Source organism: Gavialis gangeticus, unplaced genomic scaffold (genome assembly GCF_001723915.1).
Source record: "Gavialis gangeticus isolate Ggan-Ray unplaced genomic scaffold, GavGan_comp1, whole genome shotgun sequence".
In the NCBI taxonomy this organism is placed as follows: Eukaryota; Metazoa; Chordata; order Crocodylia; family Gavialidae; genus Gavialis; species Gavialis gangeticus.
This window is the reverse complement of record NW_017728960.1, coordinates 4,797,463-4,819,481: the sequence shown is the minus strand read 5'-3', so window position 1 is coordinate 4,819,481 and position 22,019 is coordinate 4,797,463. Positions and strand designations below refer to the sequence as shown.

The following is a 22,019-nucleotide window of genomic DNA, read 5'->3' as shown; positions in this document are numbered from 1 at the left end:
CAACAGGACAAAAGTAAACCTCATGTGGCCCCACAGGTTCTCAATCTTTGCTTCAAACCTACTGCCTAGTGGAAGCCAAGGATCATGTCTTCCACAGTGGCTCCAAGATCTTCTGCGGCTGAGTGCAAGACTGACCAGAGGAGCAATGTGAGGGATAGGTGTTGGAGTAAGCGTCGCCTTCGAGTCAGGACACAGAAACTCTTAAAAACATAAACGTTGGCTTGGGATCCTTGAAGGACTTAATGGATACATCTGTTTTGTTACTGGCAAGTCTGTAGCTCAAATAACCAATTTCCCTGATTGTTACATAGGGTCCCCACAGGACTGAAGTCACAACACAGTTATTCTAATGGCCACTGCACACAATGTGGTGTCAGATGCATCCAGCACAGCTTGGAGCGAAGTATTAACAATCAGATGTCCATTGGCTATGACAGACTATTTCCTCCTGATGTTCTTGAGAAGCTTATTTATAAACAAAGACACCTTTTGATAGTCAGTCTCCATCTGGAGGCTGGCTGCATGAGAAACTTTGCAGGTGAAGAAGCCCAATTTTTTTCATCCTTCTCTCTCAGCATGTGCTTGGTAAGCCCCTGCTGTTTTGATCTCTCCTAAACTGCTGGAGACGTAATTAAAAATACTCAAATCCCTTAACAAGGATCCATTGCTTCCTGACATCTCTTTTCAGCTGTCCAGGACAAATGAAGATGTATGCCATATACTTTTGCAGTCTCAGCAGACTTTTACAAAGTGCGTGGTAAGCCTTGCTGGTGTAGAAAGAGGTAGACTATTCAAGATCCTGTCCATCTACACTGACTGCCTTTGACTCCTTCCAAGACACGTTCAGTTCTTTGACACCCCTGGTTTAAGGTGTTCCAACTCCTCCAGCCCGGTAGGCCAGATGAGGGTTGCTGAGCTAGTTTGTGGGCCAGACTGGGACCATGCACTACAGCCAGCACTCAGGATCCTAGAATAGGGGGTCCTAACCAATGTAACCCCCTGCTGAACCCCTCTGCTGGCATGGGACACATGCTGCATGCAATGCTCTACCAGATCCACCCTATGCGCTGGCTCTGGTGCCGTCTGATCTGGACTGGCTCTGGATCCAAGACTCAGGGTTGGCCCAGTGCAGGTACCTCATGTGATGCATGCCCTAGACTGACTCCTTGTGGTGCACACAGTGCCCATGGAGCCAGGTCTAGCCCATACACCAGACCAACTCCACATGCTGCATAGTGTGTGGGGTCAGCCCAAGACCCACGGGCTACATCACAGTGCTCCACAAGCCACATCTAGCCAAGGACTGTTTGCCTGATACCCCTGCCTTAAAACAACCGAGACAGATCTAGGTAGATCCATTATCTAGGTGTGAATGAATAAAACAGCAGACATCCGTTGCTCTTCCCCTTGCAACTGATGCTCCTGGCTCTTCTCATGCCTTTTAGGCATTTGTGAAATGGTTTAATTTGTTTCTAGGAACAGTGATTGAGATATTAGGACAGTTGATGAAACAGGTTTTCTGGAATATGGTTATATGCCCCCACGTCTGATAAGACCACAACTGTTATCCGCTGATATGGGTAGAAGTACAGAGATGGAGGATGGTACCAAGTAGCAGAGCAACCTCTGGGAGCCTTAGACAGCTTTTTATCTAAAATTCTCTAGAATCCCTCTCTGAATCTCTCTGTGCTATCCAGGCAGGGGAAGATGCTTGGTTGAAAGGTAAGCCTCTGCTATACTCAGCTGAGAAAGAGGAAAAGGACTACAAGGGGAGGGCAAGTTTCTCAAGTGTACCCTATCTAAGCATAGGAGAGGCCGGTACCAGTGACCCAGAAGCTTCTGTTTGTATGTCACCACCTTTAATCTTTTAAGGAGAGAAGACACTGCTGTCTGTGGGTTTTATATATCTTTTAGCACAGCACATGGTTTAGATGCTGCAGTAGTGGGTATCAAGGTGGAAGGACTACTATCTCAGATGCACTGAATGCTGAGGCTCCTAATACTGAGGCACTGGTGAGTCCTAAAGAGTCAGTATCAAATTTGTACCTGATTTAGACGTGACCCTAGTACTGATTTAGAAGGCAGTGCCTGGGCACCAGAAGTTCTCAGTTTTATGGCCGATGGATGAACGAAAATGATAAATCATGAACTTGACAACCTTTTCATCCCAGTCTGCCAGGGAGAACAACTTCAGCCAGGCTCATCTTTGGAGTGTGGCACCTTTCTGCCCATCAGACATCAGTGCTGACATACTGACAGATAGTCCACTCTGTAGTGAATGTAGTTTGGGATCTCAAGATAGAGTCCTGGATTGCCAGGGCCACTAAGAAAAAACAATGCTGTGACCAAGGGTAGCTTTTACTGGGCAAAGTGTCATAGAATCATAGAAGTAGGGTCAGAAGGGACCTTGTAGATCTTCCAGTCCGACCCCCCGCCTGGGCGGGAGAAAAACTGGACTCAAATGCGTCCAGCCAGGTAGGCATCAAGCCTCTTCTTAAAGACCCCCAGGGTAGGAGCCAGCACCACTTCCCTTGGAAGTTGGTTCCAGCTCCTAGCCGCCCTAACTGTGAAGTAGTTCTTGAGGATGTCTAATCTAAATAAGGACCAGTCTTAAAATCCATGTGACTTGGCTTTTGACCCAATCCCAGAACCCCAGTATAAGGGGAAGATGAGAGTTGAACTACCTGAAACATGAAAATTACACTTGTTGGCAATAAATACGTGACAGAGAGAAAACCACACCAACTAAACTGCATGGCAGGTGGAGTAAGCAGATCCTACAGAGCTCCATCTCACCGTTGTGGGAGATACACAGATGCTAAGAGGACACCTGTGTGCTGCACACTTTAAGCCCTTAAATGAGGCAGTATGAAAGTACCCATGCAACATGCCCAATGGGAAATGAAAGCATCTAATCCCATGCGCCTGGAGAACATATGTATCAAGAAAGGAATCTGCGTGGACTGTCACCCCAAGGAAAGAATGACATTCTGTTTTAATTAGATGTAGCACTCTCTCTCCCTTTCTGTCCTAATCTGCCATACAGTCTTGTTGTGTGCCATTAGGCAGTTTTTGTACATTAGTCACAAACAAAATATTTCCTTTGTCTAATTCCAATATTTCATGTGTGTAATCCCTTTGTGATTCTTGCTGTGAAAAGTGTTACAGAACTACAAGATACATTTTGATTTGATGGGGGATTTATTACAAAAAGTCAAAGTATCACATCAATGTGCACCTACCACATTTTCTTATTAGCAACACTGGAGCAACCCTTTATAAAAAAAAACATCAAAGCTGACAGACAAGTATCACACCTTCTAGTTACATATGTAAACAGGAGGGAGAGAGAAGGATTAGTTAGGATGGGACAAACATGTGTAACAAGGAGTACTCAAAGAAAATTCAGGCTGAATGCCAGTTTGAAAGACTGTCTGAAAGCTCAATTACGTTAGACTATAAAAGTCCCCCCAAGGGAAGTAGTGGAAGCCCAAGAGCTTCGGACTTTAAAATCAAGCAGTAGAGAACAATCCAGCTCTAGCAGGGTGATGGAATAGATAGCTAATAGGTAATTTCTACCTGTAGCTTCTGCAATTCTATTATCTGATTCATGAATGGATGAGTCCACTCCACTATGCCCTCCTACTCTGCTCTTCTGGCGAGCTAGTGTCTAGGATGTTTTAATATTGAGAAGTCTGACACCCCCATGAAGGAATTCCCACGCCAACTTGGTTACTGAAGGCTCAGCTGGCATAGAAGCTACATTTTTATTAATGTGGATGTTGTTGCTTTGGGTAGGTTATATTTTAGGCCTGCTAGGTTGTATGTAGCAGTACCTTTATCCCAGAGGAGGGATGTCGAACATACAACCCCCGGGGGTGGGTCATCCGGCCTGTGGAACTTCTAGCTGCAGCTGCCAGCAGCAAAGGAGTTAATGCCATCACCACTCAGCCCTGGTGCCACCGCTCAGCCTGTTTGCTATGGCTGCTGTAGCTGCTGCGTCAGCACAGCAAGCACTCAGAGGGTGAATGGTGCTATCCAATTTAACATTTTCAATTGCTGATGGCAACTAAAATCAGTGACAATTGGCAATGTGGGTGGAGCACAGGAGTGGTTAACTCCCTGGCTGCTGACTGCGTAGATAGTAGCTTCAAGCAGCCGCAGCCAGATCCTACGTGGGTCAGATCCAGAGGTGGGCTATTTGGTCTGTGAAAAGCCTCATGATCCAGACTTGGCCTGCCAACTCATTTGTTTGACACCCCTGTCCTAAGGAAACACTGTTTATCTTGGCTGACAGAGGACGGAAGAGATTTAACGGGTCCTTTGCAACGAGTCCTCTGATTTGGAACTCTTTTTAATGAATATAAAACAATGCACAACAAGACAGCCCATGAATGTAAAAACAAACTGCTAAAAGCTGGCATAATTCCCGATGTGGCTCCCTCTGTGAGCCATAGTTGCAATTTAAACCAGGACCTGATCCTCAGAGTTACTGGGACAGCAGAGACAACCAGAATTGTAGAGGTGACAGATGTCCATATGGCACTCTGCCATTTAAATCCCCGCTGGCAGTGAACCAAAAGGGATTCCCCTGCGAGTACTGCCTCAGAAAGCAACTACTCAGGAATGAAAAGGCCATATTCACAGCCAAATATATATACATACACACACACACACACACGTGTACACACACACACACACACACACACACACACACACACGTATATATACACACATACACACATTTATTTATTTCTGGTCTTAAAAGTTAATGGGCAAAATCTCTCTCCTTTGTTGTACCTGTGCAATCAAGAAGGAAATCTAGCCTAACTCATGTAAACTGAAGGGCTCTAGAGAGATGTAGAAAATAGGTGTGTTTTTATAGCTTCTTTCATCCCAAGGAATCCCAACACGCTTTACAAATTTAAACTGCTATCAGCAAACAAAAACTACGTTTAGCGGTAGGTCACAACCCAATCAGCCAGTCTCAATTTTTTTAAGATAAGTTAAGGGGAATAACTTATGCATTCCTTTCCACTTCCACATTGCCTACTATGCTCTCAATAATACATTCCAGCACTCCATACAGCTGCCAGTTCTGTCTCTAACAGACACCAAAAAACAACACGAACAGCAACTTAACCCAACTTGTGCCTTAATGCAAGACTTTAACAGTGATAACTTAGACTTTGACACCAACCTAGTCTGTGCACATACTGCTGAGACCCTGCAAGGTACTGACACTGTCCCTTCCTCCCAAGTATTGCTCCCTTGCACATACCTCCCTTTAAAGTTCGACTTTAGATTTCTGCAGGGATCAAAGTGTTGCTTCCTGGTCAAGGGTTGGCCAAAAAATTCTACAAGCCCTCAGGAATGCTTCTCAATATGCAGAAGTACATCCCGTGATGGCCACAGGTCCCAATATGTGGTATTTTAGTGCAGCCTGGGACCAGAGCAAATGATGAGCAGCTCCAAGGTTACAGCAAGTTGCCAATGGCATTCAAAGTTGGGTAGAGTTCAGGCAACCCTATTTAAGCAAACAAGCCTTACAATGCTCCACGTTGCATCTCTTCATTCATTTGCATGGACTGTTGGATTGTCGTTCAGCCACAGGTTTTCTACAAGCCCCACACAAAGAAAAATAGCTACGGAGAGCAACAGATCAAGTCAAGGCAAAATGTGATTGAAGTTTTTAATCTCTTCCCCGAGGATTAAATAAACTGAAGGCAGTGACATTTGCCCAGTGACAACTGCTAACGCTTTCTTAACAGCCAGAAAAAAGATAATCATGGTTAACCACAACTATGCCCCAAATCTCTAATATAGCTATTGGAGCAACAGCTGCATAGGAATGTAATACTAGCCATTCACGGCAAAGGCATTAACCGTACTTAGCGCCCTTGGATCTAGTTCATTAGGGAGAGAACTTCGTGTGCATCTGTGATTTATATAAAATGCATACTGAAATTTTCTTTCAAAGTAGCCTGTGGCATTGTACTAGTAATCCTGCTAACCCGCCCATGTTCTAGATGTCCAAAGGGAATGTTTGGCACATTCAGACTCTATGCAGCAGGGATTGAAAGAGGCAGACAAAACAGTCAGGCTTTGTTTTCAGTCTCTAGGCCTCCTCCCTACATGCTCAGATGAGACTGCAGCTTTCAATTAGATTCCCATGGCAAGAACTTACCAAGACACTTATTTTTAGACTGCCCCCCTCAAAAAATAAAGGAAAAAAGGGACAAATAAGAGGGGGTTTGTCAGTCTTGACAGGATTAGAATAGAGGTATAGTCATTAGCGATGTGATGAATAATGCTCTGGATTCAGCTGCAACACAAATTCAACCTTCTACATGAAATTTAGAAACATTTAGACAGTGACCCTCCAAATGTAGAGATTTGGATACCCCTTTCCCAAGTTCAGGTTTACTGATTGGTGCCTATTGCTAACATAGCCTTTTAAGACTGAATTTTATCAGCTAGTAATCATACATACTTTGCTTTTTTTAGTATTAACCTAATTAGCATGCTAGTATCACAGGGATTGTTATTAAGTACCTGTAATTGATTCATAGCCTCCCTGTAAACCTAATTTTTCTCACTGAAACAATGAACATTAAAAATATATGTACTGTTGTCTTAGCTAAGGCTTTCAAAATGTTCTGAAAACCTACTTTTCAATAAACAAGTCACTATTCCAAATAAAGTAAAGCTCTTGATTTTTTACTTGGATACCAGAACTCATTTGCCATAGAAAACTAGCATTGGATTTTTCTTTAAAATGTGGGATTGTCAAACATTGACTAATAAATCTTACATTTATACAGCCCCTTAAATCGCCAAAAGGATCCCTAACATACTTTATGAATTTAATGCACTGAAATACAAAATTACCCAGAGAGATTACCTTAGCCATCTTGAAAATGAAGCAAGACAGCTGTCTAACACCAAACTGAACAACAATTTTAGTATCAGAAATGAGAAATACCGTATCCAACTCAAAAAGCAGGAAGAAGTGAAGGCAAGAGGACTGCTCAAGTTGGAAGTTGGCTAACAATTCCATTTTAACACCTCTACTCTTGCAAAATGCACTCTGATGGTACTCAGGTGACCATAACTAGACAGGCCTTTAGTTTTCCATCTTATCTAAAAGCCAACACAATCTCAGCACTTTCTCCCAATGTCAGGGCACTGGGTTTGGTACCAAGTTATAGGAAAGAAAAACCAGCACCACTTTTTCCACCACCTGCAGATTTTCAGAAGTCTCCCATTTAAACACTGGTCTGACCCATCCCTGCTGAGTTTGTGACATCTCACAGGATCACAGCACCAGACAGGATAACTACAATTGAGGCCTAACATTTCCCCTCAAGACCCACGTGTACAAAGCATTCTAAATATTGAAAGTGGTTCTGCTTACCATTGTCGTCTGCAAACAGTGTCACTAGTGTCTTCTTAGCACTGTCACTATTTTGAGCCCCACTGCTACTGACCGACGTGGCTGTAGAGAGATTACCGCCTATGGAGGCATGGGCAACAATTGGCAGAGGGGCAGAAACAGGCTGCAGACTCACTGAAACTGCCAGGAAGGAATTGCATAATCACATTTAGAAAAAAAAAAGCACAGAGGTAGTACAACGTGTTTGTACAGATGCTATGATAGCACGTACTTGATTGTACTGCTGTACTATTGCACCAAGTAAATCCTGTACTTTCAAGAAATCCTGCTTTCTTGTCTCTGTATTTTCTACTAGGCAGCACAAGCAAGGAAAGTTATTCGACCAGTTCAACACCATGATGATTTCTTTGTTAAGCAGATCATGCCCCGTTCCCACCCACCCCTGACTGAATCTCTTTCCTGGTACCATCTATCTTGGCATCGTCCCCATCTGCCACACAAAGCTCCCTCAAATTCTGCTCTAGCAGGAAGAGCAAGAGAAAAAAGGTGGCACCAGAAAGCTGTAAAACTACATCCCCTCTTTGGGAACCACAGCTACATCTTCTTCACCTTCCATTATACTCATCAGCTACTCGCTTTTTAAAAGTCCAAGTGTCAAACGCTCTTCTAGACAGCCAATGTTTACTACCAGATGTGCCAAACAGCTACTGCCAAGATATTTAAGTACCAAGAATGCCTCCAGCACATTTCACACTAGGATCAGAATGTAGACTCACAGTAATGAGACATGCAAGAGACCTGTCAGATCGCTAGAACTAGCCCTGTGCTACAGTATAACACAGCCCCTATTGGTGCAAAATATTAAACTGATGCTATGCTTTATTTTAGCCAAAAGGCAAAGAAAAAGCAATTCAAATAGCCAAACAACAGACTAATGTACGCAATATGCCAGTCTGCTCCACCCACATACATAGCTAGGAAAATACTTCTTTTTCTTTTTAAACACACACCAGACTCTCAAGAATTTCAGATGAATCAAAGGGAGAGTGAATAAATATTTTATTCATATTATGCCTACTCTTTAGTTTTAAATAAATCATTTAACGTTAATCATAATTTTAATATATATTTTGTTTAAATTTCACGCACAGCCAAATTCAACATGTTGATAACAGCTCAAGTCAATATTTATGAAGCATCGTTCTTATATAAAAGAACCCAATTCAGATACTGAACTGGATTTATTAAGTAATGATTGAAAAATGGAAGTTTTAGCTACCTATTATGTCTCTTTAATGTTCAGACTCGTTAAAAGAAAACTACTATATGAAAAGATATTCTAAAAGGCACATTTAAGTATGAACAAGAAAGATCCACAACTCTTCAAATGTACATAGTTTGAAGACAATAGGACTACATGTTACAGGGGTGTAGGTTGCAGCTGTGTTGGTCTAAGGACTTAGGCAGACAAGGTTCTTTGGGTAAATCTGATATCTTTTATCTTTTATTTTGAGTTGGTCTAATAAAAGATATCAGATTTACCCAAAGAACCTTGTCTCTATAGGACTAGATGGGTACTTAAAGTTAAGCATGCATGTGTTCACAAGATCAGGGTCAAAAAAATCAATTGTGTTAAAAAAAGAAGAGTAATTAAGAATCATACAAGTTGTCATCTTGACAGTCTGATAATATAAGCAAGGAAATGCCATTCATATTGACAAGGTGGCGGGGTGTCAGGTTTTCAAAGCTGCTAGATGGAACACAGTAGTTAGTTATTACTTAGCATTTAAATGTAGTAAAGTACAATGTAAGATGCGAAGAACTAGAGACATACCATTTGTCTTGCGAATTATAAATTGACTGCTTTTGAAAAACAATTACTTTGGCTGATTTAACATTAGGCAAGTAACTGCTTAAAGTTGCCTCCTTTGAAAATAGTAACAAAAAGACACCTTGCCTTCTAACAACTTTGAAAATCTTTTGTTTCCGATGGATTCCATCCATGGACACTTCCCATTTCTTAACGGAGTTGTAAGCAGGAGGTCTATCTGCTGAACAACCACCAAAATGTCAGCTCCCGCTGTCATGCACAGAAGGTCTACTCACAATTATGGAGACAGTGAACAGCATCAGGAATGTCTAACTGTTCAGAAAATTAACACTTTATATACTTTAGTGTATATGTCATTTGATACCTAAATATTTACTGGAGAGGACATAACTGATCACTGCAGTTTCCCATTAAATATAGATACTGTGCAGCACAACATCCATGTCTTGCATAATTCTAACTAAAATAGCTCTTTACCCGTAGCAGTTTTATCAACTGAATTATAATCTTCGACAACAGAATCTTCAATCACATCACTGATTTTCTGCCACGGCTCCAGCTCCTCCTCCTCACATTCCATGAAAAGGTCGGTGTCCGCCATCCTGCAAAGGGAAGAGAGGAAAAGACCTTTAGTGGCCACCACGAAAACAAGATTTACCAAGTAGCAAGCGTCTTAACACAAAAGATTCTCATTCCAGATCTATTAGTAATGTTCTCATTTTCGCCTCCAATGAAGAATATACAATACTCCAAACTAAAAAATTCCTTTTGTTACTCATTTTAGAACCAAATCCATGTGTTGCTTTAAAAGCTAAGTTTTTATTCCCATTCCAAAAATAAAATTGGAGGTTGCTCCTCGATACTTTTTCCGCAACATCAAATCTTATCTTTCCTATTACTGCTCACCCCGACAGCCAGCCCCAAAACTTACGATTTTTTTTTTTAATCAGGAATTTAAATAAAAGAATAAATGTTTTCCCCTATATTTTAGAACCACCACCATTTTAAGTATGGAAATTCAACTTTACATGCATATAAAGTACACTCCTATAAAAACTGAAGACCCTTGCTCCTGCATTACTCCCAGACCCATTAAAGCCTCCAACTCCCCCTGCAGCCCTTCTCACCTAAAGCCCTTCTTTCCCCAGTTTGCTCCTTTGTGAGAAATTCTGTGTAATTATAGGCTAGTTAAAAAGGGGATTTCCTGTTATCAGATTTGTATTTATTGCTTTTTAAGTTTACCACATGCTCCTTATAAGAACAGTAAATAGGAATGTCTTTTATCTTCACTACATCATTCCTTTCTTTATATACCCTCCATCATGTCCTTTCTTATCTATGCATTCTCTAAATAAACCAGTCCAGTGTTTAAGTCTCATCTCATGGAAGTCTCTCCACGTTTCTAACCATTTTTTGTCCCTCATCTCTGAACTTTTTTTTTGCCACGTCTTTTTGAGATAGTACGACCAAAATGAAAGAAAACTAGGTGTCCCATTCTTTACGCATATTAATAATTGTGTTTGCTCTTCTCAGAAACACTGCACATTTACCAGAATTTTTCATGGAAGTGTCTATAAAACAGCTGAGTCTTTCTCTTGTGTAACTGCAATTAATCTGGACCTTGAGCACTGACAATTTTTAAAAAATGTACAGTTAAACAGAGATTCATAAATGCTAAGGGCTAGAAGGGACTTCGACAACATCAGGTCCAGCCCTCATGAGCTTGGGCAGAAAAGACTGCTGGGGCTACATGCCCCTAGCAAGGTGAGCATCCAGGCGTTTTTTGAAGATATCCAGAGTAGGCGATTGTACTGTCCCTGGGGAATTGAGACGATCAAACCAATATTAAGACAAGATGGTTTCCAAATGCTGATACTGGCTCTCATTGTCACAAGGAGAGCCCTTTCTTATAAGACAGATGTCAGCATGAGGCCTCCTCCAAAAAGCCTGTTTATCATTAACATTTTTCATTGTAAATTACACATTCATATCCACACTACATTTTTCTCAGTTTCCAGGCCACTGGGCCAAAAAAGATGGCAGCAGCTTTCTTGTAGAACCAGTTCCACCTTGTTCCATTAAGCAGGAATTAGCAGTTTCTAAACTTCCTCTTTAAATTAGGTTTATGCAAAATTTGAATGGTGCCTTTAGGAGTCTTTAACTCAGGCCAGTGATTTCAAAAGCTTTATTGTTTTTTTTAAAGAAACTAGAGCTTTTAACAGAGCACCATGAAAACTTATTTCCTTTTCTTGAATGCTGTCTTACTGCTGTAAGACAGTAGCTTCCAACTTTTTTTATACTGTGGACTAGCAAACTCAAAGAATTTTGGCGGACCAGGTACAGAAACAATCTACTTTAAATATTTAAATTTGTAAATATTTAAATTTGTTCCTGGTGTAGGTTGGGGCACTGCAGCTGTGGGCACTGGGGGATTCTGCAGGAGAGGGGGCTGCATAGGCAGTGGCCCAGGGGGACTCAGCTGGGGTTGCTCGGGAAGAAGGGGCTCCGCTGCCTTCCTTAGGAGCAAGCAGTGGAGCCGCCTCCCTGTCCTCCGCTCTGGGTGTTTCCCAACCCGTATCCCCCACTCCCAGCTGTGGGCAGGGCTGGGGGGTGCTGCCTGGCCTGGCGCAGGCCCCAGTACCTGCTGTGCAGCACCTTGCCAGGCACAGCCATGGTGGTGGGAGAGGGACGGGGCACACAGAGCCAGCTGCCTCCCTCCCTGGGCTGCCCAGTTTTAACTCTGCCTGTCACTGCTGGCAGTGGAAGCCACTTGCCGAGGGGGACAGATGGGGCTCCAAGCAGGGGGCTCATGCCACAACCCAGCAGCCAACCCTTCATGGCCCCGTATCAAACCATGGACTGCTGGTTGTGAACCTGTGCTGTAAAGGTGTCACCTTTTCCAAATACTAGATCACTAGAAAGGACTAGGAGCTGAACAGGTGACATTTCTGTAGGATAGCTGAATGAGAATTAGCACTTCTAAAAAGGATTTTGCTCCTTTTGGTTATATTTGGGTGGAAGAGGAGACTGTTGTGATTGTTTTTTGTCATCCCTACTACCATTTGACAGCCCTTAAATCTGATGAGAAACATTCCGAGACAGACTGGCCAAAATAAACAGCTTACGATAAAAGACATGCAAGAAAGTAATCCAACTCATTTGCAGACAATCTGTGTTCTCAATAGCCACAGAAAACAGCTGACCGGAAGGCTTAAATACAGAACAATACTTTCATTAGCTTATTGTTGTAAAACTAAAATTAAAATTGTTTTACAATACACCATGGATTAAGCAATCACGGTGTGAATAAACTGTAAATCTCTGATCATCAAGATGCAGCCATTTTACCATAAAATCCTACCCAAGCAACACTTGCATCTCCCTCAAATTTACAGTTTACTGTCAGCCACTGTCTAGATTAAAAATCCAAGCACTCAAACCCTGACACGAATGAGTGATCCACCCTACTAAAAAAATAAAGTTAAAATCTGAAACAGTGTATCTAATCCTGTATATTTTTCCTTCCAACAAGAACATTTTGCTCCTCCATCCTGCCATGTCATGGAAACTTCTCACAACACTGACATTCTTTCTGCTATTAATTTTGTCTCAGGCTTGATGTCTATTTCTTTCAAGGATAATAGAAAAGGAAAAATGGTATTTAGAGGATGCCCAGATTTCTGTTGTATTTATAAGAAAGTTGAAAAGCAGATGACAGAAAAGCAGATGACAGTAATATTCTTCTGAATAAAACGGTGTGACCTAGTTAAACCCTGTAATCAGTTCTATGAGTTTACATTAAGAAATAAAATGATTAAATCCTTTAACCAAGCTGATTGTCATGCTTAACCACATATTACCCCTTCACTTAACTGCATATTCTTAAAATTCCTCAATTTTGTAATATCCTTACACAGATTATCCATGCTTCATCTTGTACATGGTCTTATTTGGGTTTCAATTCCTAAAACTTTAATGCAGGTTTTCTCATGGGACCTCTCTGAAGTTGTCCTAACACAGTCCTATTCAAGCTAGTACCTCTACTGCTCTTTTGACCTCAGTAGTTAGCCCAGATTCAGTGTCCTGAGAATTCTTTGGGTTAAGTGGAGAAGATGATTGTAAAGGAAGGTCCCCACCACAATCTTGTTAGTATGCAAGGAATATGCAGAGTCCTGTTTCCCTGAAGATGGAAAAAACAGGATTTTTTTTTTTTTTTTTTTGCTATCAGCTCCAAGTGTCTTTCCAGTCACCAGTTATCCCAAATGTTCTCTCTCTCTTTACACTCTCTTGGACTCAGAGGAACACATTTCTACCTTCAGCTTCCTCTAGGCAAAAATTAAGTTTATTTTTTTTACCTATAGGGACTTTTTGCCATCTTTAATTTTCCCTGAGCCTGAGGAATGGCATGTGTCTCTGAAAGACTGCAGAAAAATATATGTATTTTTTGAGATTTCTTAGTTGGTTTAATAAAAAGTATCATCTTTGAACAAAGAGTTCTACAGTTTTGCATTTCTCTCTCCCTAGGCTTTTTTCCAAGGCTATCCACATTCTGGGTACATCACTGGCTATCCCCGCCACTTCTACACCCATCTGTTTTGGCGTTTCTGCCCTAGTCTGTCTAGCGCTCTCACATACACACAAAATGAGCAGTGCCCCCAGATGCTGCCCGACTCTTGTGTTTGTTATAAGCCATAAAATGCCAACAGATGCCCCAGTTACTGCCCAGACTTGCTGGTCCAGTTCTTATGCAGTGCCTTCCATTGTTCCAGTTACAAGTAGGCAAAAAAACCCAACCCAAAACAAAAACCATTTAATGGTTCCAAGGTTCTTTGGGTAAATCTGGTAGCTTTTATTAGACCAACTCAACTAGTTGGAAAAATTCTTCTTTGCAAGCTTTTGGGTATAAATACAACCTACAAGCTATACTCCTGACTTAATGGTTCCCTCAGTTAGCCTGAATGGGAGGTGCTTAGCACACCCATCAGTCTCATGCAGTGCTACCAGCACCTCTCAGCCTAAAAGACTAATTCTTGTTAACAAGACCATAGCTTGCCAGCACCATGTGTAACATTTTACAGACAAGAATAATCAGGTAGGCAGGGGACCTATGAGGCTGCTGGGAACTTGTAGGGGTAGAGAAGTAGTTGCTACAGAGTGCCACTGGTTATATTAGCACCTCTCCCCTCTTCATTTTGTGCCCGCAACAGTTCCTTCTAGTAGCTTCTGTGCTCCTTCCCTCCAAGCAATCCTACATCATTTTCCCTTTCTCCCAAAATTATTCCTTTCCCAACCCTTCTTCCAATAACGTGTGCCCTCCTCACCTCTCAAAGCACCTGCTGCTCCACTCTCTCCTTTAATAGCTCTTCATTCCAGCTCTGCCTTTATCTCCCCCTCATTTTTCTAGGAGGTACCACTTGCCTGAGGATAACAGGCTGCCTGCTCAGCAGCTGGCACAGCAGCCACTGACTACAGCCAACCTGCCTGGATGCCTGGTGAATTCATGACATTTATCCTGGGCCATGGGCAGGAATCCACAAGTGTCCCTGATGCCTGCCGCACACACTACATCTTCTGTAAAATCATTCACATAAGGAAGAGCTTCAAGGATTGTGTCTTTATCCATCACATCAGATCTATTTTTGGTATTTTGAGCTGGAACACATGAACAAAAGTTACAGAACAATTCTTTGTTCTTCACTTTCACTTTTGATCAGCAGTTTTCAAGCTTTGGGGACTCGAGGGAAGCTTCCATAACTTTTGCGAAATGAGTAACACCCAATTTCAAAAACTAACTTTTATATTATAGTGTTTATCTCCTGGCACAGGGACCAAGAAGTGGGGGTGGGAGATTGGCCAGGCAGGGACAAGCCTCAGCCTGTGCTTATCTCCTCACACCTCATGGCACCTTTCAAAGAATCTGGAGGCACCCCAGGGTGCCAAGGCACTGGCTGACAACCAAGGCTTTAGACCAACATATCTATTTAAAATACCTGAAGCTTTAGACTTCCATGTGCATGTCACAGTGGTGATCTCTCTCTACTGGGAGACAAGTTAAAAAAAAAAAAGCAGGATGAGGATTTAAAGTTAATCAACAAAATGGCTACTATGGTCTTTCTTCCAGGTGTAGAAAGCAAGCAGCAAGTGTGTTTATGTAGCTATTATCACCAACAATTTCTAAAGAAAATTATCAACTGGTCCTCCTACGTTATTCCAGAAGAGGAAAACAAATTTAAGATACTATTTCAGCCAAGTTATTATAACTTAAAGTAACCAAACTCCCTCTCATAAATATATCTTTTAAAGCAATGACTGCATATGTACATGCCTGCTAAGCAACTCCATTACGTGTCCACTGAATACCACATATAAATGTTTGATTAAAAATAGCCCATTCAGTGAACAAAAATCCTAGTGACAAATGAGAAAAGAAAACAAATGAATAGCTGATTAGTAAAAATACTAAACTTCTTAATTAGAAAATAAAATATCAGGAAAAAAAGAAATCACTGTTTATCATTATGAGCTTGGCTAATTGTACAGTGTACATTAGGCTAGTCTCCATTAAAATTAATTATACAAGTATTTTTCATAGAGCCAGGCAAAGAACTCTCACAAGTAATTATGGACATATAATTGTATTGCTGAATCGTATTTTTTCTACTTCTATTAACGTAGCACTTGAAAAGTTGTTTTCCTTTCCCCCTCCACCCCCCATAACATTCATCACCATAGCACTGAGTATTTCAGAAACGCTTTTAGGGTATTTTATCTTCCCAACACCTTCATTATGTTAAGGAAGCATATTATTACTCTAATTTTAAAATGTGGGCAAAGATCTGAGTCTCAAAGATATGAAGTGCCCAAGATCACACGGGCAATTGGCGACACAGACATAAATAGAACCAAGACCTTACAAACTTCCTTATTCAAAAATAAACAAAATGTCTGGATGACAAAATATATATATAAAAAAACCAACAACACACATTCTGAGAAATAAAAGTCTCAAGTGTCAACTCCCCCCCCAAAAAACCCACAACCCACCCAACCTTTAAGAACTGCTTTGCAAAGGAAAAGAAGAATCAATATGCCCAAAACACCCTTTTCCTTCTCCCTTGATATAAACTTTAACGTTTGGACTTGTTAAAGAAAAACATGAGAGGTAGATTCCCATTTCTAGTGAAACGGCATCACAACCAATATCCACACATTTGTGATTTTCAAGATCCTCACAGAAATATCTAGAACAAAAGTTCCATGTAATGCTTCTTGGACAAAGCTGCTCTGAGCTGGTAAAAGAATGGTGACACTTAAAACAGTAACCATTTGTCTGGAGTCATATTACTTCACACCAAATGAGCAAGAAGGCCTAGATACTATAGTGATGGTCCCTCTATAAATACTTAAGACAGAACAGCGAGCCAAATCTATAGACTAAAGAATGCATGGTATGTCTATCAGCTAAAGTTCAAACTATAGAGGAAATCTCAGCACACACTATTAACAAAATATTATTCAACACCTCATAATTATTCAAAATACGCACATACAAAATGCTAAGGTGACTGTTGTTACAAGCTTCTTTGACACTAACTTGCATTAAATGCACAGTATTTCATCAGCTCGTATCAGCTCAACTAAGAAAATGTCTTCTCTTCTTCAACGTAACAGCTTTGTTTTTCATAGCTTTGATCTTGCATATTTTTGTAAGTAAGAAGCCTTTGTTCAATAAAATGATTAATCTCAGTGATAAATATTCTACATTTAGCTTTTCAGCACAGAGCTGGCAGATGCTTGCTTGCAAATATGGATGCCAAAAAAAAGTCACTAAATGTGCTAAATATACTGCAAGAAATAAAACATTTTAGATGCAAGGCTTTTTTCCCCCTACTTTGGTTGAAAAGTAGAAAGTGACCTTTATAGTTAAAAAATGTATTATTTGTGCCTAATTAGCACTAATACAAAATATGGCCTCTTTGTTTTACTTGAACAACATATATCATATTCAACATTACCACAAGAAAAAAAATAATTTGGCCAATGGCTCTTGTATTAAAAAGTTAGCACTGATTACAAGTTCTGCTAAAAGCAACTACCATTATTGGCGGCGATCCAAGAATAAAGAATTTTAATTTACATCTAAGTAGACAGATTACCCTGAATTGGAAAAAGAACTTTTCTCCTTACCTCGTTACAAAAAGGCTACTTGTCTCTCTTCCAATTTCAGCTGAAAGTTGGCATCTAGTCTGGGCTCCAATCATATTTATCAAATAATCAATGAGCTGAACAATTAAGTACATATCAAACATAGCCAGTATGGCCTACCATTTTTCTTCAAGAAAATTTGACAAAAGCATAGGATAAGGAAAGGATAGGATTCTTAGTCTTTGGCATAACATTTTGTTATAACTTCAGCTTTCAAAAATACCCTCCAACTACATACATCTCAATTATTTAAAAGACCGTCAGATAAAATGTTAAGGAGACTGTAGTTACAAGCCCCCTTTTGACACTAACTTGCATTATGTGTTGACACAAACTTGCCTAATATTCATACCAGCTCAACAGCCAAGGGTCTTATTCCTAGCTAAGGTAAGTTTTAACCTGGTATAAGTCCATAAACTTCATTCAGTACCGATTTACTGGAGAGAATCCCAAATGTTTTCCATTATCAGAAGCACCTGTGGATAGTGGGGTTTTATATAACAGCTGTAGAATAAATAAGGCAGGTGTGTCTGAATGATGTGATCTCTAAAAGTCATGAGGTTATATATTACTTGATATTCCTTAACAAAAAATTCAGTTACCACACACAGATTACATGCACATAATTTGCTTTTTTTTTTTTTTTTAAAAAGGTTAAAATAAAATAATATTTCTGCAACATCCTAAAAATTCACATAATAAGATATGATACCCTTGGTCTAAAAACTTTTAAAATGAATTTTATAATTAAAAATACAGATTGGTATATTTTGGGACACTGTTCACAGCCCACTTTTTGCTCAACAGTAGAATCATCCACCACACAATATCAGTCCAAAGAACAGAATATCAGATCATATGAATTTCCTTCCTACTAAATAAATGATAAATAGATTTCCTTCTTACTATATGGGTGGTTTGAAAATAAAAAGAGAAAATTGTGTTTAAAGATTAAATATTTTGCAATTCTCTTATTAATCCCAAACATTCAAAAGTAGTTTACACACACTAATTAATCCTCGGAACACACGAGATAAAGAAGTATCATCATTACCATTTTACAGATTAGAGAAACTCAGGCAAGAAGTAATGAACTGACTTGTTTAGGTTCAAATATACAGGTTATAACAAAGTAGCATAGATCTTGGGCATCTGGACTAAGCCACTTGAGGAAATAACTTTAACACAGGGAAATCTGAATACAATCTAGCAAACCTAGGTTTGACATAAAAGAAAGGACTTATTTCATCCAAAACACTGTGACATACTAATTTTAATTTGAACACACAAGACCCAATCCCAGATCCTTATATAAAACAGTAATTGAAGTCAACAGACCCGATTCATCATTGTCCTACTGTCTCCTTGATCCAGCTAAGGCAGAAGTGCCCAACTTTCCAGCACCGGGATGGGATGAATAGTGTGGAGTCAGGCTGTGGGCCAGATCCCCAGTGGGGTTGGTCTGCAGACACGATTCAGGACACCAACATGACCCAGTGTGCCAGCCCATGTTATCCAGTCTGCAGCACTCCCTGTGGGTCCCCACAGAGAAGCAGTGATTAGTGCTTCCGCTGCTCCCCTGCCACCAAATTTCTGGATCTATAGGGAGCTGCATGAGCTGGATGATGTGGATCCACAACCCTGAGGTTGAGCACTACTGAGCAAGGTGGTGCAAAGGACCCATGTGCGTCTCTCCAGAGCATACCCCAAAGTACACAAGATTTTTGGGACTGTTCCCAGTCAGGGGGGATTGTGGGGCAATAAAGAGGAGTGTCAAGAAAGGGGAAGGTATGCTGCCCACAACAAATCTGCACTCCTCTTCCTTGCGGTGCAGGCTATGACCCAATGAGTTTTGGCTAAAAACTGTAGGAGCTGACTAAGACTATTATGTGTATCCCAAAGATTAATTTAACACTACTGTGTAAATTTATGTACATTCTTCCTGCCAAACAAGTTTGTCAGTTCGTATAGCTCCTTAGATGATTTAACCTAAGAGTACTTATGGTGCATCTTAGTTAACATTTCAGTTTCCTTCCACAATTCTTGAATGTGGGAAAGTGCTATATCCCTAAGTAGCTGCCACTTCAGTTTTCCCCCCCATTTGCTTAGATAGGCCAGAAAAAGTTAAAAATCAGACCCCTTCACTTAAAAAAAAAAGGTGGTTTAATTTGGTTCCTTAAGTAGAAACATGCTAAATAAAAATCGAGTACAGTAGTGCATTGAGTCAAGCTGTGTCCTTCACGATCTCCCTCCACACCCACCTCCTTGGTCTGTCCCACTTCTCTCCTTGCCCCTATACACTCCCCTCATCTGAGCTGCTGTCTTGTCCCTTGTCTTCCCTCCATATTTTAACAGTAAGCAATCAGAGGAAGAAGTGTATCTTATCTTGTACCATCTTTGAACCTTGATGATACTGTATTAAATTTTTCTCAACAATGTAAACTAATCCCATGATTAGAACAGGACATAACCCCCTGTTATTGAAATAATTTGCCATCTATAACCTGGAAAAGTAACTTCCATCAACTTTGACATATAACACTGGTTCTTAAGCAGGAAAGAAAAAGAATAGGTATTGGATCTTATGTGACCATCTCATCATTGCTGATATGACTATTTTAAACCTCTGTGCAGCATCTCATATGGAAGGGGATGGGTTTGAGTACTTGAGGTGCAACTTGCAGGACAAGACAACTGTACTCTTTGTTAACTGATGTGTTTCATTTTAGTTCACCATCTAGAGTGATTATTTTAAAAGGCTTATTAAATTGTCTATGTTGTTATTACTTTATTCACTTTATTATTAAAGCTTTCAAGCATGGGATGCCTATTATATTAATATATAGAAAATATATAATAATATATTAATTAAAATTATTTGCTCCCGTAGTTCAAATGGCAGAATTAAAACTTGCTTTCTGATATATCTGTGCGTAGTGACTGGTCCTATACTTTGAAGATCTTGTATGAGACCAGACCTACCCATAAGTTGCGAGCCTGTTCTGCCTAGAACCTAACAGTATGTGCATCATCTTGGCTCTGATTCAACCACCAGCTCTGTGCAAGCGATTTCCACATAGCGCTCTGCTAATTTCAGTGGGTATATGTGCAGGTACAAAGGTCTGCCCATATGGAGCCACTTCAAGGGTCATGGCCAGTTAATAGAGGTACAGATGCTCAAATACTAACAAGGTGTGTGCACATGTACAAAGTGTGTGCAAGTGTGCATGTACATACATGAAGTGTGTGCGTACGTGTGTTGGGATGTGTGCACATACACACAACGGGCAACCATAACATTTGCAGAACCCGCAAGACACGCTGGAGGCTCAGAGCAGCTACAAGCTGGAGGACGTTTGGGATGATGCAGTGGATGGATCAGACAGGCAGTCTCTGATGTAATTTATGTCAATATATTTTATACCCAGGGGCAACTTAGGAATGCATATATAATAATTAGCTACACTTTGTATTCAGAGGCAGATGTTACAATTGGCATGACCCGCAAGTAGCGAGATATGGGATAGCTGGGTGTAGAATGGGGCAGGCCCATTTGTCATAAACCACTACAGGACATCTCCAGAAACAAATAGCGGCCTCCCCCTCCTCATGGTCAGTCACTTGCAGACATTTGGTGTGCCCTGCCAACAGCTACAACTACTGTAAGTCAGTAAAGCAAAGTACGTGTTGTTGGTGTCTGTGTGCATGCGTAGAGGGGGGTGTTTCTGCCTGGACCTGAACATTCTCCATGTCCCATGTGCAGATGAAGATAGGAAGCAGAAGGTAACTTTAAAGGATGCCCTGGCGTCAGCCATCCTCAATCACTCTGAAGGGGGAAAGAAAAGCAGTTGTCAGGCCAAGGCGACACCTCTCACCCTGTGGGGCAGGCAGACCAAGGAGAACAGGACTAAGAGGTTTCACTGGGGGCCAGAGGGAAGCGCTGACGCGCCCAGGGCAAGCCCCCTCAGCCAGGGAGCCAAGCAGCAAGCTTGCCAAGGGAAACCCCCTGGACCGAGAGGAGCCCCTGAAGAGAGAAGCGGCAGGCCAAGGGGAGCGACTCAGGCCTCAGAGAATTACAAAGCACCCCCTTGATTACAAGGCAGGGGGTCAGAGCAGTCCCCCCCCCCCCGCCAAAAGACCCCTGAAGCAAATGCCCTGTCGGTTCTTGCTTTGCAAAGGCGGGGCCGCACCTCCCCCAGCCAGCCAGCCTCAGCTCATTGTGGCTGCTGAGAAGAAAAAAAAAAAGAGGGAGAGAAAAAATAATCCCTTTGCCCAACATGGCCGCCCACCCAGCACCAGCTTGGGGAAAGGGGGAGGGGGTGCAGCCTCTCCCCTCCCCCTGCAGACAGGGCTGAGGCAGGGGCTCTCTAGCATGGGGCGCTTCACACAGGGGGTCACTCCCCGCCTCAACAGGAGGAGGGGGGGGCGCGGATCACTCCGCCTTCCAAGCACCGAGTAGGTATCCCGCCGCCCAGCGGGAGCAGCCCCTCCCCTCGCGTTCCCTCCTCCTCCTCCCCGCCAACAGCGTCTCGCGGCCGCTTTGTGTACGGCGCGCGCGGCCCCTCGCTCGCTCGCCCGCCCGCCCCC

At 41.6% G+C, this 22,019-nt stretch overlaps 1 protein-coding gene across 8 annotated transcripts in view; it reads right to left on the bottom strand.

The window, feature by feature from the left end:
* The window catches only part of POGZ (pogo transposable element with ZNF domain), a 50,711-nt gene that overhangs the window by 28,104 nt on the left and 588 nt on the right, over positions 1-22,019 (bottom strand). For 4 of the 8 annotated variants that reach the window (XM_019528289.1, XM_019528297.1, XM_019528312.1 and 1 more), the window contains exons 2-3: positions 9,705-9,829; positions 7,418-7,576 (exon numbers count right to left, since the gene is read on the bottom strand). In XM_019528289.1, the coding sequence (XP_019383834.1) occupies positions 7,418-7,576; positions 9,705-9,828 (283 nt within the window). In that variant the 5' untranslated portion in view covers position 9,829. Of the gene's footprint in view, positions 1-5,281; positions 5,646-7,417; positions 7,577-9,704; positions 9,830-22,019 lie in introns of those variants that run through there. The other 4 variants (XM_019528320.1, XM_019528328.1, XM_019528342.1 and 1 more) reach the window with 3 other exon arrangements.